Consider the following 20,512-nt stretch of genomic DNA (forward strand, 5'->3'; position numbering starts at 1 on the left):
AATAGCTTTATTTGACCCACAGAGAAGGACAGCACTGCCAATGCTGTAAAGTCTTTTCCCATCCTTGTCATGAGTTCCCATACTGAGAAGCACACAAAAGTATGAGGCCTTGTGTTCAATTAAGTCCAGCCTACACACAGCCTTGTCCAGGAGCCCTTCAGCCCCTGTCTGAAGATTCTTCCAAAGAAAAGCCTTTATTTACCTCAGTGACCTGAGCTCAACCTTCATGAGTACCCTGTCCTCAGAGGCTGTTTTTCAAAGTATTGCTATCAAAAACTGAAGGACTTCAATCTGTCCTTAAAAAAGCAATCAAACAAAGAAACAACTCAAAAGAAAGAACATCATATTCCTACTCACAGCATAATAAATCATACTAGGCAGTGATGGGCCCCACTGAAACCAAAACAAGTGTTCTTGCCTCTCAGCTTCTGAGAAGACAAGTATTGATCTTCTGGTTTCTATATCAATGAGATGACATGCTGTCTCAAGGCACTGAGATATCAAAGATGGCTTCAGATGAAGAAGACACTAGATAAACTATAATTTGCAAGAAAACCCAAGAATCTTTCTGATCTGCTATGTAAATAGTCTTACAGATCTATCAACCTAAAAATGACTGCGTGCAAGAAGTGGCAGGTCTGCGTTGAATTGCTGAAGACACCAGTTTAGATAGATTATGAGATCATGATAAGAAGAACGGGCACTAATGCACTCTACTCTCATAACAATATACAAAAACAGAAGTTCAAAAGTAGCTCAAGAACAGTTTGCAAGTCCAGAGATCAGAACAAAGAGACATTTTCTACTCTACTGCTCCAAGTACAGTAACTCAGATAGACACATCTTCAAAATACTCCAAAATAGAAAGTCTTTCATTTAAAACACAAGCAAGAAAGAATCAAAGATACCCATAGCTGAAGTAGCAATGCAATTTGTGGGAATCTGCAACTGAATTAGAAACTAATAACAAACAACCTCTTGCAAACATGAGACATTCGATTATGCCTAACTTTGACAGTACCTGAATCCAATAACCTTTTATTGAAGTGCATTTGGACCTTTTTTGAAATTCCATTGCTTGCCAACGCAATGCATTTTCACTGCACTGGCCTTATCATAGAAGTCCATTTTCAAGTGCTGAATGCTAGCCCCCCCAGCCCCTACATGAAAGAACCATACCTGTTGAAAATATCACCTGACACCTTTTGCAGGTACTGAAGTGCATCTGCCACCTGCTGAACAGCCTCTTCTCTGCGCAAGTCTGGTTGGATCAGGGGGACGGAATATGTCTGCCCTTCCAGAAAGTGCTTCTGGGCTACTGTAGTCATTGTGCCTAAAGGAAAGAGCAAAAACAGCATTACAGTAAACACTCTTCTGTTGTATCACAGCTTTTACTTAGAGACTTCACCTTCTGCCCACCCAACTATTTTAGGAAAGTGTTTGCAAGGTCATCAATGAGCTGATGAGGAAGGCACATTTTAAGGTTGATGGATTGATTTTTTTAAAAACTCAGTGTAGCTACAGTAAAGGTGGGAGCCTATTGCTTGCCTGAATAATCTTAGGAACAACAATTTTATTTTTAGCATATCATTAACAATTCTCTGTTCAATATTATGCTGAAAACAAAGGCCACGCTTTGGAGCAAAATCAGTTCAGGCTGGTGATGAAGATTTGTCAGAAATCACCCTGTCCTCTCCTCCCATTCTCATATTCCAGATGGATATATTTCAGGTCATGCAACTCTATTAGCAAAACACAGTATTTCATTTTCCATTTCTGCTCCAAGAAACCCAACCACTGCTCCCTTCCAAGAACAGCAGCTAAAAAAACAACAGGGCATGCATGTACACACATGCCCTTGCTCCAAGTAGGTTAATGAGACTTCTTCCATTCTGAGACTCCCAGGAGCAGCTCATTACTTCTGGTGACTGAATTGTTCTTCAGTAACTATCTTGAAAAAAGGCTCCTTATTTCAGGATCCTTTCACATATAAGGTCTAAACAGTCACGGAAATGTTTCAGTTGTCTTCAACACATGCACTGCAGTGCTATGCATGCTCCTACATACAGCCAAGCCAAGAGCATTGCACTGCAACAGAGCTAGGACAAGGCTATGAGCCATCCATGTTTCCACGCTGCCAGCTGTGCTCATGTCTCTTCCTCCAATGCTCCCTCGGTCTGCCTCCCATGCTTTGGTTCACAAAAACAACAAAAAGTTCCTGGGACATAGAGGAGAGTGTCAAAATTTGTTTCTCTAATCATATTAGAAATTGTAAATTCACAAATACAAACTGCTTGGACAGTCTGATCTAACAGAGGCGAGTGTCCACACATTTTTCTAAAGCTCTGCTATTAGGCCTAAGCAAATCCTTTCAGATATGTTGTCTGTATGTGTCTTGCTCACTCAGACTATAACAAACCCACAGTCTACATACTGCTGCTCACTATGAGTTTTCATCATGCAGGGTGCTGTACATCAGCACAAGCAAATATTCACTCAGCCAAATGGAAACAAACAAAAGCAGAATGGCAGTGTGAGATATCAGGAATGGACAGATCTGTCTCAGGATGAACACATTCTCCTGTGACACTTGGAGGTTACCAGGAGCTGCTCCAGGGAGCACTGCGGTGTGCAAACAGCATCATGGATGCTGCACCCTCATTAATGACAGAGGAAGGCTCTCCCCCTTCCCAAAGGAGGGCATTCAGAGCAGGTTGAGAAACGCAGAAACACAAGCGAGGTCGGAGGAATTCAGAAAACAAGGGCCTGAAGAGACAGCTGCAGCATCAACCAGCAGTTGAGCAGGTGAAAATTACAGGGATCTTCACACACGCTTTAATTTCCCTGCCTTGCTGCACAAAAGGCAAGGCTATCAGATTAGATGAGCCTGCAGCCAATCCTGCAGTACCCGCTCTGAATTCGTCCTTTTTGATCCTACTGTATCAGCTAGGAAATACCATCTCTAAATGTGGTATGTCTTTTTCTTTTTTTCTTTTTTAAACGAAGTGAAAAAGAAGTAGGAAACCAAGGAGAGCCTTTCCATAGACAACAAATTTGCAAAATCAAGCCCAGCCATCAGAAGGCTTGGCGCTGCTGCAGGAAGCCCGGGCCCATTCTGTTTCACTTCATGCATCACTGGCAGCAAGCTCTGAATCCACCCTCTTTAGCAGCAATGTTTGCACACTGATTAGACTTCGTGACTGCCTATTCAGCAGACAGGAAATTATTATTTTGACTTGCAAAGCATACAAGTTAATCTGAGAAGGAAGGCAGCTAATTCTCAGATGGCGTTTTTTCATTTGCTGACCATAACCGAGCTTGAATCCTTTTGCTTTCGGATCTCTGACCAGAGTGACCGAGTGGAACAAAGCGACAGGCGAGCACGGTGAGCGTGCAGCTACAACATACTTCAGCTTCAGCAGCAAAACAAGTTTATGATCCTGCCTGTCACTGGTCACAACTCATTCGTTGCATCGATACTGCTGAGTTTCGCGATGCCTATTTTAAACTCGGATCAGTTCAATGACCCAATTTACTGGAGCCAGAGAAACAGCTGTAATTGCCCAGCCATGAGACAGAGTGGGAAGCGGGGCAAGAAAGGAACTTGTTAAACTTGCTTATCAAAACCATTACCATGTAATCCTGCCCCAGAGGATAACAAGGGTAAGCTTCTCACCTCTGGAGCCAGATGAGTTTATGCAGTCCCAATATCATTTCCCAGATTCTCACCAATCCAAATTCTTTTGGTGACCTTTTTAAAGCCACACTCCATCCAGCAGCTGATGGACAGAAGCCCATGCTCGGAAGCAGCGCTTCCCCAGCCACTACCAAGCTGTTCCTCTCCTTGCACTCAGAAGCTACAGATTGCCCTTCAGGTTCCGGTGCTGCCTTGCAAAAAACAAACACATGCTGGTGGAGCAAAGTAGGAAAAGCCCAAGGTGTTCCTGCTTGTGTTCTTATATTTTGGCAATCAGTAAACTTCAGCTTCACAGGCTCTTGACACAGCCTCTCACATGAGCTCCCGATTCTCACCTTTTCTAAAAAAAATCCAGCAGACTGGAGAGATGCGGCAGATTCTGTAGGAACTGCTGTCAGATACAAGAGATGATTCTTTCTGCGCAAGGTAACAAATAACAAGTTTAAAGCAAGAAGGAGCAAAAACAGCAACAGCTTTCTAAATGACCAGAAGGGCAAAATCCCTTGCTACAGCTGTTATTACTTTTTGTGAGCAAACCAACTGGGAAAGCAAGCCAGTTTTACAAGCACTCTGAGTAAAGGCCTGACTGTGTGCTTAGAATAACAGCAGGACTGCTTCCTCCAACAGAAGGGGCCTCCAGGTACAAGGAAGATTTTAATGGGAAAGATTCAAAGTATTGCCAACCGAAGGCAGGAAGGGAAGGAAAGACCAAACGTCACTCAGCAAGACTGATTCCTCCTTGATCTCAGCCATCAGTGTAGCAAAAAAGAAGCAGCCAATCTCCCTAACCATACTCCGTTATCACAATCAAGCATTACAAAAAACCAAAGTGCAGCTGATGAGAAATATCTCAGCTTTTCCATCCTGCCCAACAGACAACAAGCCTTCACCTAACACACACCAAAGATACAAATAAACTCTTCACATCTTTCACCTAGAAGTGCCTTCCAGTGAAGCAATAAACTGGTTTCAGTATCACTCCAGATTTTTAAAGAGGAGCTAGCATATGTCAGCAGAAAGCACTGCATCCTGGAATTCTGAAGGCAGGCCAACAAGAAATGCTCTGACGTTACAGTGAGAAATGGGCATATAAAACCCCAAGGCAAGTATGATTCAGAAAAGCACATGTCAGATCACCCAGGAGATTTCATCATTAGTGGTATGACCACCTGTGGGCCACACAAGGCAGAGCAAGCAGCACGGAGGCTCTTGTTTTTTGTGATCAAAGAGGCTCTGGAGAAGAACTGAAGCATCTGGGGGCTCCAGCCAGTTTTTATTCAATTATTTTTTCTATGTCAACTTTCAAGATCAAGAAAAATGCATTCTTGTGTTATATAATAACTACATTTGCCTTATTAAGCTGCAAAGAATGAGAGAATGATTGTTTTCTCACCGTACCTCCTGCTTACGTGTGCGATATCCGATTTGGAAGTTCTGGCTTGAGTTAGTGATTGTTCACATTTGCACTGCTGCCTGAAGCTGTGCCTTTAACCTCGAGTAAGCTGGGATAAAGGCTGTCAGGACTGCTGACTATCCTCTATGCACAAAGCCAGTCCCTTCTCAGCTTCAACACACGCACTAAGAAAAGCTGATGGAAACAGCAGCAGTGGGAAAGGCAACATCAGTCTCTCACAGACTATCTTACCTTCCCAAAAAACTTGCACCAGGATACATACAAGCTGAGCATTCCAGGTTTTCCAGGTAACTGCAACCAGTCAGACTGCTCAACCACCACAGCCAAGTCTAATAAATATCCAATGGCTACAGATTAGACTTGCAGCTCTCTGAAGCCATGGAAGAAAGCATACAACTGATCACTCGAAGTAGAGAAATACTCCTCCTACTTTGCTCCCTCTGAGCCCAAGAATGAAACTCCTTATACAGAGGCTAAGCCCAGGAGAACTCGTTACAGAGCAAACAGAGTCTGTAAGAGAAGGAAAACTCCTTCAAGATAAAGCTCCATGGAGGAGATCACTGAGATGATTATCTGCAAACAAAAAAACTTCACAACCTTATAAAACCTTAATTCTATAAGGGAACACAAACAAACACACAGATTAATAATTTGCCTTCCCTCAGCACAGGCAGAAACTGCTATATGTACAAGCACTTACCAGACATGTACTTAGCTGCAAAAATAAAGGAGAATAAAAGCAAGCCACCAACAATACTTGCTTTCTTAACATGCTCCAAGGGATAAGAAGGGGTCAGGGGAAGAACAGCACTTAAATACTTTGAAAAAAAAATATCAGTATGTGTTCTTCAAAGATACAAGAGCTGTTTCAGAAATTGCTGCACTGCTGCTTCTATCTCTGTACTGGAAAGGTAGCACCAAGTAACAGCTTTTAATTTCCACATGCAGTAACAGCCCCAAGAAAAAGTGACAAACTCTCTCTAGCCCTCTGCCTCTCCTTTGTAGGTCTCCAACAAAAGATCAGTGACTACCTGCAAGGACACAGAGACAAGAAATGTGCAATAAAGTCTGCAATGTGCAATAAAGATCCTCCACCCCACCACCACCAGCAGGATGGTTCCATACTGGGAACAGACCAAGGCATAAATGCACTGTAGGTTAAGGTTAACACCCAGAAGATGGAACAAAGACAAGTCTGGGGTACAGCTTATCACACTGCTCTGTCTCCTTTAATAGAAGAAAGTAATATCTGTAACTTGGTTTGTGTTTCCATGAGGTGAGAGTTTCATCACAGCCCCTGTGCTAAGCTTGTTTTTTGGGGGGGGGGGGCAGGGAGGAGGGAGGAAGAGAGAAGCACTTTGTTAAGAGGATGAAAAGTCTATTTATATTTTTTAATTAAACATGTTCTACAGTGTTATTAAGCAGCAATCAAAGATGCAGATGGTACTGATTTGATTGGTGAGAGGTGCACTGTGCTGAATATTAAGGAAGTCTGCCCCTATAAATAGGTCTAATCACCATCTGAAGGCTGGAAGGCAGTGATGAAAGAAAGCATTAATAAGACCATAATTAGGCCCCGTAGCAGGCTGTACTCCACCAGGGTGCTCATGTTACTCGACATTTCTTGTAGTAGCATCCTCAAAACTCCATTGTAGACATGACTGTTTTGACTCTCAAGACCTCTAGTAGCTATTTTGACAAAGCTATGAAGAGTAGGGTTTCTCCATCGTGGCAGGGCTTGGTGCCTGTCAGGATTTTATTCCTAGTACCACTTCTGGACCAAAGAAGCTCTCAGTTCCAGCTGTTCCCACTCTGCCTACTCTCAATCAGTGAATTGGAGCTCCTCAGCCACAGAGACAGGCTGGAAACTGAACAGCTTTGGATGCTATCACTGTCTCTCAAAGGAGCAGAAAACATAAAGGCCAGATCTGTACCACAAAGCTAACCCAGCTGCAGCTGTAAAAGCCGTGTTCAGTTCTGTGCTCCAGTGTTATAAAGCGAGATACTTACTCAGGATCAACCACCTCACACTTTCAGACTGGCTTTGTGGGCCAGTATCCTGCTAGGAAATGACAGGAGCAAAGTGATCTCACCTCATCAGTCCCAGCAGCAGCTGGGGGAAAAGTTTTTTGTGCCACTCAGGTTAACAAAGCCACTGCTAACCACCAGGCACAGTGATGTAACACAGTTGTCCATTTCCACATGGTGAGGACCTACTGGCAGTTGGCACATGCATGGTGCCGTGCACACCCAGGCACCATGCAAACATCATGTTGCACCATAAGACATGGTCAAAGACCTACAGTATCATTGGCTACTTCTGTTTTTGTCCTACTCTGGTCTTTCTGGATTAAAAGACAATCTCAGCTGTACATGATCCTTCCTGAGCACTCAGAGCTACCAAAAGAAAAGTACTGGCCTGACAAAAATTTACTGGGGGAAGCATGAGCTCTGCACTTAAGGTAGCCTTTCTCAAGAGCCTGTTAATACCTTTGGCTCAGATACTTTGATTTGAAAGAAATAATAACTATTGCAGCTACTCAAGACAGATGAAATCTAGGAGCAAGGTGACATTAAGGTACAGACACTACTGATCGGTAAATAATGCACACAGACTGAAGGATTTGGTTTCCCACCGGCAGCATTAGCTCTTGGCTCAAATAAGCATGTGCCTGAACAAATCCACTAGCACACTGCGTGATCATTCTCAAATTCAAATTCTCTCCCTCTTCCCTAAAAACTGCTCCAGCACACTTAAATTTGTTGTTTTTCCACATGCTACTCTGCCCTATTCCACTTAGTATGAAGAATAAGAGTCGAGATTTAAGATCTTTGAGTCCAGCTTTACAATAGCATATGGCAACTCCCAGGCAAATGGCACAATACTTGACATTTAAAGTCAAATCACATAAAATCAAGTGATATTAGCTCTCCAGAAGACAGACATGAGACTATTTTGTAAACAGAAACTGAACAGCAGACACTTAAAGAATTCAGAGCTGCGCTTCAGTTCTCTGAGCTCCACAGGCTACAATAGCCTATGAGCCATTATTGTCTTCACAGTGACTTTTCCTTGTAACACAGAGCTCTGCTTTGAGAAGCACAGGCAGTGGCCCTCACTGCCACAAGGACAGAGCTGTGTCATCTCGCTGGGAAAGTCTTAGCCTCTAAACTGAGGCTGAAAACAGTTTCCTTCAGCTGGATACACGAATATCATTTTGATGGACAGACGTTGATAGCTATTGTTAATCAGACAAGGCACTCTGCTCAACACCCTTGGCTTTCATCATTAATGGAGTCAATCAGGTACTCCAACAAATAATTGATCTTATGCTAAGGCAGACATCTAAAATTGACCAAAAGCACCATGCTCTAATTACCTGCCCCACCCTTCTTCTCTCCCTTAACAAAACAATACTAAGTAACTAGCTTAGATCCAACTACAGTACAGACATTTAAACCAAGCTAATCCTAGCCCAAGCATTCTGACGCATTGTTCATTCAATTTCCTAAAAGGAGGCACTTTGTTTTTCGTATGCCAAAACAACACAACTGCTACAGGCTGTGCCTTTGAGGTCCATTTCCTCGCTGTAAGTTCTCTTAAATGCTGGAGCATTCCACCAGCAGGCCAGCTCAAGGGCTGCTGCAGAGGTTCCAGCTGAAAGTTTGGTTCAGAAAAAAGAGAGACTGCCTTCCTTTACTATCAGACCACTGTAACAAGTTCATAATCCAACAACCATACACTTTCCCGAAGTGTCCTGGGTGACTGGAGTTGACAAAAAGCTGGCTCAAATGAGAGACACCTGAAGAATCAATAACCCACTAAGCAAGCTGCTGGATGGACTATTTTTGTGAAGGGGTCCAAGCAGATCTGAGTCGCTGCAGAAATTGATTTGTGAGTGATACAAATGATTCTCTTCATGCACAGTCACAGGAAATATCGTAATTTCAGACATAATCCTCCTCTTCCTCTGCACAGTATCTTTAATCTTAAAAAACAAAAAAAATGCATTGCTTTCAGGCTTATCTCAGTACTAATTCTCCCCAACCCTCAATTCCTACCATGCTCTTTCACTACTCATGTGGCCCATCATGTAGTGACTACAAACCTACCAAAGGTACTACCAAACCTAGAAGCCTGACTGCACAGCAATTCCCAGCAATTATCTGCTCCGTTACCCTTCCAGTGAACTCCAGAATCGAGAGAAAAGAACACCGCTTTTTATCTGAAAGAATGAAGATTAAAAACTCAGTTTGAATATCCAAAGTGATGGAAGAAGGACAGACGACAAGAACAGCCTGTGCTGCCCTGGGAGAGCTGCAGGCATTTTTCCGCCTGAGGGCTCTGGAGGCGTGGCTGTTCCTCCCTAACCAAAGCATTTCAGTAACAAAAAGGCATTCTGGGCAGCCCTTACATCCCAGCTTGCTACTCAGAAGAGACAGACTTAATTAAGTATCACGTGAGCTTGTCAGCCTCCAGCCAACCTTCCTAGAAGAAGTCTGGGGAGAGTTGACCGGAGCACCTGTGATTCCCAGGACAACCAAAATGCACAAAGTCTCTACAAAGACATGCCAAAGTCAGTTTGCTTCCAGCCCTTGCTCCTGGCAGGAGCAGCACTACCCGCTCCACTTCCTTTCTCTACTCAAGGAAGTCTCTCAATTTCAGTGGACAGGCAAGAAATAGTGACACTTTCAGCTTCTACCTTGTAATGTAGGAAAGGTCAGTGTGGTCTGTAGAACATTGCCAGAAATGCCCACTGCACAACCTAAATGGGACAAATAGGTCATCTTCAGCCAGCTGACATTTGACTTAATTACACAAAATGCACCATCCCATACGCTTCACTGGAAGCTAGGCTGCAGAAGTCAAGAACCAGCCTACTCTCCCCTAGGGATGGGGCAAAGCCTCTGAGAAAACCTAGGTGCCCTACAAACACTCAGCTTTGAAACCAAAGCACAAAAATTGAGGGGGAAAACCTCAGCACAACACGGCTTCTGTTCTGTACTAAAATAAATACCAGAAAGTGCTCATCAGTGCTAGATGTGGATTCACAATGTTCACCACATCCATCAGCAGCCTTTCTTCATATGCACTGCTACATCTAACAGCCCTGTGGTCTTTTTACTGTTGGCTAATTCCTTTATTTTGAACAAATTAATATAGTAAATGCATTTGTCACAACGATGTTTGGGTTCACTTGCAAGCAGTAACAACGTAGTTTTATACAACCAATAACTACACCACCACAGCTACAAGGTTGTGAGTGGGGAACGCTGCCCTTGAGCAACTTAAAGGCAATACATATTTAAAATGATTTGGCAGTCCTCTAGATAGTGTACTGTGCTGATGCTCTGATGGATGACTACAGATTATATGTATCATCTGCGGGATTCTTTGAACTAGTTAATGGTGTACAGTAATCCTAGAATGGCTTAGGTTGAAAAGGATCTAAAAGATCATTGAGCTGCAACCTCCCTGCCATGGGCAGGGCTGCCACCCACAAGCTCAGGCTGCCCATGTCCCATCCAGCCCAGCCCTGAGTGCCTCCAGCAATGGGGCAACCAAAGCTTCTCTGGGCAACCTGTTCCAGTGCCTCATCACTCTCTAAGTGAAAATTTTCCACTGACATCTAATCTTAATCTTCCATCTTTTAGTTTAAAACCATTCCTCCTTGACAATCACCTCCCTGGCCCTACTGGCTCCCTCTCTGTTGATGCAGTTCTGGATAATGTTGGCCTTCCAGGCTGCATGCACACACTGCTGGTTTGTGCCCAGCTTTTCATCCACCAGAACCCCCAAGTCCTTCTCCACAAGCTGCTCTCAATGAGCTCTTCTCCCAGTCTGTAGACATATCTGGGATTGCCCTGACCCAACTGCATCACCTTGCACGTAGATTTGTAGAAACTCACAAGGTTCTCTGTCCAAATACCTCTGGTTGGCATCTCTTCCTTCTATTATGTCGACTGTATCACTCAGCTTGGTGTCATCTACAAACGTGCTGAGAGTGCACAGGATCCCATCACCTATGTCACTGGTAAAGGTGTTAATAAATACTAGTCCCAAGACAGACTCCCCTTGAGACTGGCCTCCACCCAGACATAGAACTGTTAACTAAGCAATAAAGATGTGGTGTGGGACCACATCATAGGCCTTGCACAAGTCCAGGTAGATGACATCAGTCTCCCTTCTTCTGTCCACCAAAGTCATCACTCCACCACAGAAGGCCACCAGATTGGTCAGGCACGATCTGCCTTTGGTAAAGCCACGCTAGCTGCCATGGATCACCTCCTCATCTTGCATATGCCTTAATCTAGCTTCCCAGATGATCTGTTCTATGATCTTCCCAAACACAGACATGACACTCACCAAGCCTGTTGACCCCTTCTTTCCTTTCTTAAAACGGGAGTGATGTTTCCCTTTTATCAGTCAGCAGGGACCTCACCTGACAGCCATGATTTTTCAAACATAATGGAGAGTCATTTGGCAACTACACCAACCAGATCCTTCAGAATCCCGGGATGCATGTCACCTGGCCTTATAGATTTGTACACATTTAGTCTCATGAGGTAGTCTCAGACATGCTCTACCCTTCCAGTGGGAGGGATTCTGCTTTTCCAATTCCTGCCTAAAGATTCGGGGACATTAGAGATGTAGGAAGCCTGGCAGTGAAGACAGAGGCAAAGAACTCATTAAATACGTCTGCCTTCTCGATGGAAGCTATTTATCAGGAAGAATACACTCTCCTTTGCCTGCCTCTTATGAACAACATATCTAAAGAATCCTTTCTTGTTATTTTTTACATCTGTAAGTTTAATTTCATCTGCACCTTGGCTTTCCTGATCCCATCTCCACATATCCAGACAGCATCCTTATACTACACCCAATCCACTCATCTCTGCTTCCACTGCTTATATTTTTCCTTCTTTTCCCTCACCTTGATGAGCACATCCTTTCTCAGCCATGACAGTTTCCTGCCTAATTCGCTTGATTTCTTCTGCTGGAGAACAGAGGGCTCCTGAGCACTCAAAAAGGTATCTTAGCACACTGCCAACTCTGTTCTGTTCCTTTGTTCTTAGAGTTTACTGGAGGATCCCATCCAATAAACAGCCTGAGGCTTGCTATCCTGAAGTGCAGGGTCCTGACTCCACTCTTTGTCAGGTCCGTGTTCCTCAGGATCACAGTTGCTGTAGCCCAGAATGCCTTCAGCCTTAACCTCTTAGATGAGCTCCTCTGCACTGGTGAGCACAGGGTCCAGTAACACTTCACCTCTAGCTGGTATGGCCAATACTCAGACCATGAAGTTATCTTCAACAGGTTCCAGGAGTCTCCTGGATTGCATCCATCTCGTACTCAGAATAAGGCAGAAACCCCACAACTCCGCTACGATGTATTAGCCACTTTTTGAATAAAAATGACTTAACCCACACCCTGCAGCCTTCCAGCCAGTCTCAGACACTTTTCTCTCTTTTTCATGCCAGCCTTCTGGCCACAGCACCCAGCTCCCTGTCCCCACAGGCGAGAGGCAGAAGCAGGAAACTTTTACAAGCTCTGACTCTTTGCAGTTAAGTCCAACCTAAATCCCAGAAAAAGCGTGATCCCTGCACGTAACAAGGATCCATTCAGACAAATCGGAGCTCTCATCTCTGGACCAGATCTCTCTTGTGGGGTGACGGAGCAACCCCCGAGCACAACAGAGGGGAACGACGTTACCCACTCGCCTCTGCGCACATCCCCGAGACTCAGCTCGGTCCTCCCGGGTGCCCCGCGCCAGCTCTGCGAGCCCGGCCGTTAAAAGGGCAGCACCGCGCGGCAATGCGCCGAATCCGGCACTTCGGACACGCTCAACCCGTGTGTGGGGAGAGACGCTAACACGAACCCGACCCCGCGGCCCAGCCGAGCGCCCCTCACCTGCCGCCAGCCGGCCACACCCCAGCAACAAACAGGAAGCAGCGCCCAGCCCCACTTCCGCCCCTAGTTTACGTCACTTCCGCCCAAGTCAGGCAGCCTCTGTGTCTCTCGAGCGCTCGGCTGACGCGAGGGGAGAGGGGTGGGGAGTGAGGCGCGAGGCGTCTGGCGGGAAGGGTGTTCGCCATATTGAGGCGCCCTGCAGTCCTATTTGTGTTCAATCCCTAGCACCACAGATGTCACGTTCCTTGTTCTGCCTGTGCTCTCCCTGGCACTGCTGCCATTCCTGTGTTGGGTAGCTTGCCAGCCTGACCCAAGTCACAGAAGAGCTGTGTACTGCTGCTGGGCGTGGGGTGAGGGAGGCTGTGGGCTGCCATCACAGCACTGTGCTTCTGTGAGAGGTGAGGGAAGAGGGTGCTGGTACAGCTTGCAGCCTTGTCCTCACCCATGTGTTGTGGAGTCACCACTTGAGAGAAAACCCCACAGGTGGAGTTTGCTTCTTTCTGCCCTCAGCCCTGCTTCTGTGTCATGCTGTGTGTCTGCTGCTGAGCACAGCAAACAAAAAGGAAATCTCTGACTCATACGCTTGCTTGTTTTCTCTCCAGTGCTTGTGTTTGAATTGAGTGATTTAAAATCTGACTTTATAAAACAGTGAATGTTTTCTTTTTCTTTTTTTCTTTTTTTAAAGCACATTCTCCCAGCTTGTTCTCATGTTGCTTTTATACTCCCTTAATGTGCACATTCAAGCGATCAAGTTCCTCCAGCACAAATATTCATGAAGAATGTATCTCAGCACTGCATCCGTAAATATTAAAAACACGCTCTGAAGAAGTATATGCTACGTGTGACAGAGGTATTTGCATGTGCCTCCACTTCAGGATCAGAAACAATTCTTCAAGACTTACTTCAACAGTTGTTTTCTTACCACTCTTTAAATAGCAAATACCAGTTTCTGAATGCACGCAGGGAATGCTTGTGATTTATACATAGAATTAAAAAACAGTGCACCAGAGGAAAAGAAAAAAAAAAGAGGGCACTTCTCTTCAAACACAGTGAATACATTTGAAGAAATCAGGGTCTGCTCATGCATATTCAACTTGAGGAAAAAGGGCAAATGCATTACTTAAATGCCTGTTGCAGATTTCTGGCTCAGTCCTGCTCCAACAGAGATGCTTGCTGCAGGCTGCTGGGGAGGAGCAGTGTTGGACCTCACAGACCCCAAAGCAGATGAGCAGCTGCAGCTTGGCCATAGCAGAGCCTCACCCAGGTGGTGGCCTTGTGATACTTTAATGATGGGGCTGGTAAGGCCTGTCAGTATGCAGAGTGTAAAGGCAGAAGGCCTAAGAGCTCTGAGCCTGGCTGAGAGCTTTGAAAACTCTCTGTAAGGAAGGGGGGAATGTAAAATCATGCCAAAACTCAAAGCAGACAAAAAAGGAGATCTAGCAAAGTCTGAGCAAGGAGCATGTGTGTGGGTGTCAGGACCTGTCAGAGACAAAATAGGGAAGCGGATGTAAGAAGCAACAATCCAATCTATTCTGATCCATTTTTATTTATATACTGCTGACGGAAAGGCCTCCAAGTGCTTTCTGCTGCTCAGATAAAAATCCAATTCTGCATTTATAAAATTTAATATGAAGCAGACGGTGGAGGCAGGTTGATGCAGCCTCTTCCCATGTTCCCTTCCCAGCCATGCTGAGGATGAGGAAACAGCAGGTTTGTCAAATCCCTTAGTGTGAGGCAGGAAGAGAGCTAACAGAACTGGATAGAGGGAAGAAAGTGAGTGTTAGGCTGTGGAGACAGACAGATGAATGGGCAGAAGAGCAGCAGGGACTTGGTAAGCCCAATGTAAGAAGTGACAGCAGCGTAGCAGTGCACTGGACAAAACACCAGGGAGACTGCATTAGTGGGTGAGATGCTATAAATCATAATGAACTCTTGTGTAACCCTGTCACACATCAGACATCTTCCCTGTGCCGACAAGACCTAACTGACTGGGAACGTGTAGGTGTTACCAGCACAGAAATAATCCAGAGGCAAAGTGGGAGAGCAGTGGCTATGTGCCACCATGGGTGAAGGCATGCAGGCAGGCTGGGGGTATGGTCTCTGGCTGAATGCTTCTCTCAGCCCACCCAATTGGCAGGGAGAGCAGCACCGTCTCCAGCCGGGGGGACAGTGCACATGGTTTCCTCTCTCCTTCATATTTGCATTTCATAACATCTCACTGCGTAATCTTCTGTGATACTGAGGATGGGATCCCTGAGAAGCTGGCTGACACTCACAACCACCAAACTCTCCCTTTCTCTGCTTTGTGCTGGCAAGTTTTAGCAAAGAAAAATAAAACCAGGCACAAGATTTTTCTTCCCCAACAAAGGGAATGCTACTAAGCCCAGGTGAGGGAGGATTTAGACAGAGGTCTTTCTTCCCATGCAGTCATTTAGATGTCAGTTTTCATAGGTTGCAAAAAGAAACACTGAATGGTGTGCCAAGTCATGCATGACAGTGTTTCAGGAGCTTTGCAATTAGGAAATGCACTAGCTGCTGGTTTGGAAAATGCCTTCCAGCTTTCCCAGCACTGTTCCCCAAGTCGATACCAACAGGAGACACTACTCAGGGTTGCTGTGAAGAGATCGTGCTTATGCACTTCCAGGCACTTCCAGAGTAGTGACTCAGCCTTCCCTCACCCTCAGGGCAGACCTGGCTTTGCCCTTGGCCTGTGGCAGAAATGAAAGAGATTGTTCCCACTGCTCTTCTTGCAGGCTGCACAGAGGCTTTGCACGCTTGGCTCTGCTGTCCATACTGATCCTCACTGTGAGCAGTGGGCCTGATCCAAAGCAGCTCGGGGCACTTGTCTTCTCCCTGCTTTCCCTCTAGAGTGCTTATTCTGTCTGTTAGCTTTTCCATCACAGTAACATTCAAGCCTTTCTGCTACATCCAGAACTCACATAAAAGCATACATTTCTTGATTGCAATACACAGACTGATCACACATCTATTGTTGTGGGACAGCCACCAATTTATGTGCAAGAGCCAGCTCTTTTAGTTTCACATTGTATTTCAACTCACTTTCACTTTTCTGAAACTGCATTTTTCCACCAGAGTGCTCTTTCTTGAGGAAAAAAACCTAACACCCAGCCTTCAAAACATTAAATTAATTTGCTCTTTCTCTTGCTGCAGTATCTTTTACTGAGCAAAGTCACCTTGGGCAAGTAATTAGTGCCTCACTTTCCTCACTAGAAAAATGGAAACAATAATATTTTTCCACCTTTGATATCTTTAGGATGGAAAATATTGCTACTTATTATTTATTATAATGTTTTACACCAAAATTTAATAACATAAAACTCATAACCTGAAGGGAAAATGCAAAAAGGGAAGGTGAGTGGAATACAGAGTGCTGCTGTGACTGTGTATTTTGAAGATGCCGGAATTTTTTTGCAGCCCATTGAATAACATTTGTCAAACATGCAAGCAGAGCTGGCTGAGCTGCTTCTGCACAAGGTGAGAGGAGGGCCAGAAAAGAGATAGGATCTTATTCCAGACTTCCCCAGAGTTTTGCAGTTTCTCAGATCTGAGGAGTTCTGCTGCTGCAGTTAGGCATAGGATTAAATTCACCTAATGTTTAGAAGTGTCTGGACATCAGGTTTTGCTCCAGGCCTTACTCTGATGCTTAGGATTATTTTGTGGTATTGTCTTAGGAGAACAGGCAGGAAACTGCTTGGACATCTCTTCCTTTTTCTGTGTCTGGTGACAACTATCACCTCCTCGGTGCTCAGACCTTGCAGAATGCTGAAATTACACATTACTAAATGAGGCTCTATCGTTTGGGAAACAGTCATCTGCTAAGCACTATTATTTTTTTTTAGGTATGACAGTCAGTATTTGTGTTACCCCTGAGTGTTGTTGTTACAGGGAACTAAAAAGCAGCCACCTATCCTTCTTCACAAGCTTTCCGCTGACTCAGATTGTGCAAGACATTTCTCCCACGTGCCTCCCCTCAAACTGCCTTATCCTACTAAGGAAGATTTGAGATAAGATGCAGTGAAATGGAGCAAACTAGAGCCTGAAATCGACAAAAGCACCATCTCTCACCTGTTCCTTCCTCTCTCTGCTCCTCTTGTAGTCCCCTTTTTATCCAATTGTACTTCACTTTCCTCCTCCTTACCCCAAACTCACAGCTTGAAGCGCCACTTACCAGCATCATCTTACTTATCTTTCCTAAGTGCCAAAGCTCTTATGAGACCGTGCTCTCACTGTCCATCAGACTTCTGCTTGTTCTCCAAGGCACAGCTGCTGCAGAGCTTCATGTAGGGCTCAGGCTGTGGCAGTTTGCATATGCGCAGTAATTGCCTTTGCTCACTTAAAAAAAAAAAAAAAAAAAAAATAAATGCACTTTTAGGAAATAATGTCACATCTGAGGAATAAAGTAAACAAACAAGAATAGACAAGAGAGGAGACAGAATAGAAGCTCCCTAAGGTGGAGCACAAAAGGGGAAGGTGTTTCATGCACAATCTTTTATTTTGTGGCTCCTTTCCACATCCCCACGGCACCCCCCTCCCACGTGAGTCCTGAGCAGACCTGACCTTGCTGAACATGTGAGATCTGACAAGAGCACGGCACACAGCAGGATGGCTGCAGGCTAATGCTTTTATTTTTGTAACCGTGTATTCCTAAAAGCATGGTAACAAGAGTTAGGGATCAAATCCCTGCTTCTTGTGTAACTGAACAGAATATTCCCACTAGGCTAGCTGACAAGAGATCAAACGTCCTGCACCAAGCCTCTAGAAAAAAATAGAGAGAGAAATATTAAGAGCAGCCATGACCGTAAGACAAAAGCAACGAGTATTCTAAGGCATCTTCTTAACCACACTTCTAGCAGGCATGCAGGACTTGTTTGTAAAGTCAACACGTGGAAGTCTAAGATGAGCTGCATACCTTCCCAAGCACCAAACGTTTTCTACCTCATTTCAGGTACAAACTCTTTCCAATCCATTCTTACTAAACCTTTACTCATCATCCCATACCCATTGCTGAGCCATTATTTTATGGCTACACCAAGAGTCAGGAGTTGCCATGAAGTGACGAATTCCCTTCTGCCACCTGAAGAGGACGTTATTCCAAGAACTGAGAAGCTACAACTACTGACTCACCATGTCAGCAAGTCATTTTTTGCATCATTCTTCTGATCCTGACCATATCCATCAAGTTCCTTTAGAGCTGCATGAGTACTGAACAGTTAGTTGACCTTGTTCCAAAAATATGGAAGTTTAAGTTTTTTTTTTTTTTGGCTATTCTGAAAGTCTCAAATAAATGTCAGTATTCTGATGAAAATTCATTGTACTCTCTCCACCCAGCTTTGGACCCGACTTTTTTTTTTTTTTTTTTTTTTTTAATCTTCTAAACTTTCAATCCCTAAAGGAAAAAAAAAAAGATGGAATGGGATTTTCAAGAACATTTCCTCCTCTTTTTAAATAGCTCTTTAAAAAATTCATATTTTTCAAATCACGTATATTTAAACCAGGAACTTTTAATAGCGTTTTATCAGTTTCCTCTATTAGCTCCGATGTTTTTAAATGTACATTTTAATGCTTCGAGACATAAGTCATTGTTGGATGCAAATGAGGGGATTTCTGAATATATCTGGAAAGTTAATAAAAAAAGAGAGGCGTGAAAAGAGATGTAGGACCCTGCGTTAAAGATCAGAGTTAAATATAAGCGGAGAAAGACGTTACATTAACAGCCTACTAAAATATCAGTATATATTAAGAGTCTATTGACAACTGTTTGTCTAAATAGTGACAGCGTGACACTTTAGGACAGTCTGTTTTCAAACAGAATAATGAAAGGAGGAAAGCAAAAAGAAAAAGAAAAAGAAAAAGAAAAAAAAAAGAAGGAAGCTTTGATGAGATAATTCATTTTAATTATTGTCACCATCATTTAGAGCTCAGTCTGGTACCATTTCATTGTACTTTTGACATTGCCTCCCAGAAGCACATTTCAGAAAATGAAGTAATATGTGATAAAAAAAGAAAAGAACTGAAAAAAAAACCTTTAATAAAAGCTTGTTCCTGCAGAGTTCGTTTCAAGCTGGAAACAATTTTTCATCTTTTCAAATTTAAAAACTAAATAAAAGAAATCAATAATCCTTGGGAATAAGACTCACCCCTGTGACAAGAAGTTCATCCAAACTCTTTGCTGTTACTCGCAAGCTCCTATTTAAGGATTTAAGTGGGTGTTTAAATGGCAGGGTTGTGTGAGTAATTGATTATTTGATGCAGTTGTTGAATTCTAAAAATTAAACTCTGCTTTTTCCCCAAGTCAACCCCAGAACAAGCTTTTCAGTGTATGTGGTAAATCAAAACCAAACAAACACAGCTTTAGGGTAAATTATTAGGTATTTGCTTGTTTGGGGACAACATTACTTCTGACAGTTTTCCAGATGTAAGCAATAAAAGCAAAGGACTAGATCCACAGGAGAACTTAGGCATCACCTTCAGAGAGATTTTTTTAATTGCTACCCAACTGAAGCTCTAGAGAAAACTTGTTATTCTTATATGATATGTCTCCTTTCTGAATGAGCAGTGAAATACGTATTAAAAATTTCTAGTGATGCTATCACTCTTGCATTTCAATCTTTCAAATGCTTTCTATTGCTGTTAAGTATTCACATTAAGTTTTTTTTTTTTTTTTTTTTTGTTTCAAATCTTGCCGTATTAGAGTACCGTAACTCTTTCATGCTGCAGGCCACACTTCCTGGTGGTCCTTAAAATTATGCTATATTAATAGCATTGCAGTAACTGCATACCATGGTGCCTTGTTAATTTCACAGGATTCTTCTCTAGAAACATGAATTTAGTTTACATCTGTATTATGACATTGAGTCCTTACTTAATTCTTTTTCTAAGAGCTACAGATGTAATCTTCTTTCTCATTTGCAAAGCAATAGGATATACATTTCCCACTTCAGCCTTTTATTCCTCCCTCCATTTTAGAGAGATGTCAACAGGCAAAAATAATACTGTATGCGACACAATATCCACTTCAGCAGTGAGTATTTTTGTCATTCTTCCATAATAAAATCAGTGCATTTATACTAATAAATATTTCTAACAGCACTTCTATGTGCTAGCTAAACTGCATAACTCATTCTTAAAAAAAAAAAAAAAGATTTTTTAAGCATCAATAACTGCCCCTTGTATTCCTTTCTTCCCTGTTCTTGGGAGAAGACAAAAGGTTTAGAAAAACGTACACCCTCCAAAAACACAAGTGTGGAGAGTTTCATATGAACTGGGGAGCGTGAAGGGGGTGCGCCTTAAGTTCCAATGTTAATGTTAATATTAAAGCCTCTTCCTTGAGAAATAAGCTACATCAGTGCAGCTTTGTGGCATGTGACAGGAGTCTGTGACCTCTGTGACGCGAGTCTGTCGTGGTCCATGTGAGCATCCTGAGCAGGAGCTGCTGAAATAGAAGGGCTGCAGCTGAGTGATGGTGTAGGAC

General features: G+C 43.6%; 1 protein-coding gene across 2 annotated transcripts in view; it reads right to left on the reverse strand.

Annotated features, from left to right (window-relative positions):
• Positions 1 to 13,127, reverse strand: part of WASHC1 (WASH complex subunit 1) — a 40,270-nt gene extending 27,143 nt beyond the window's left edge. The window contains exons 1-2 of one of the 2 annotated variants that reach the window (XM_031589848.2): positions 13,021 to 13,127; positions 1,180 to 1,333 (exon numbers count right to left, since the gene is read on the reverse strand). In XM_031589848.2, the coding sequence (XP_031445708.2) occupies positions 1,180 to 1,328 (149 nt within the window). In that variant the 5' untranslated portion in view covers positions 1,329 to 1,333; positions 13,021 to 13,127. Of the gene's footprint in view, positions 1 to 1,179; positions 1,334 to 12,046; positions 12,981 to 13,020 lie in introns of those variants that run through there. The other variant, XM_090144921.1, reaches the window with a different exon arrangement.
• Between the last annotated feature and the right edge of the window lie 7,385 nt (positions 13,128 to 20,512).

The sequence above is a fragment of the Phasianus colchicus genome, chromosome 1, assembly GCF_987193195.1.
Source record: "Phasianus colchicus chromosome 1, bPhaCol1.hap1.1, whole genome shotgun sequence".
Lineage (NCBI taxonomy): Eukaryota > Metazoa > Chordata > Aves > Galliformes > Phasianidae > Phasianus > Phasianus colchicus.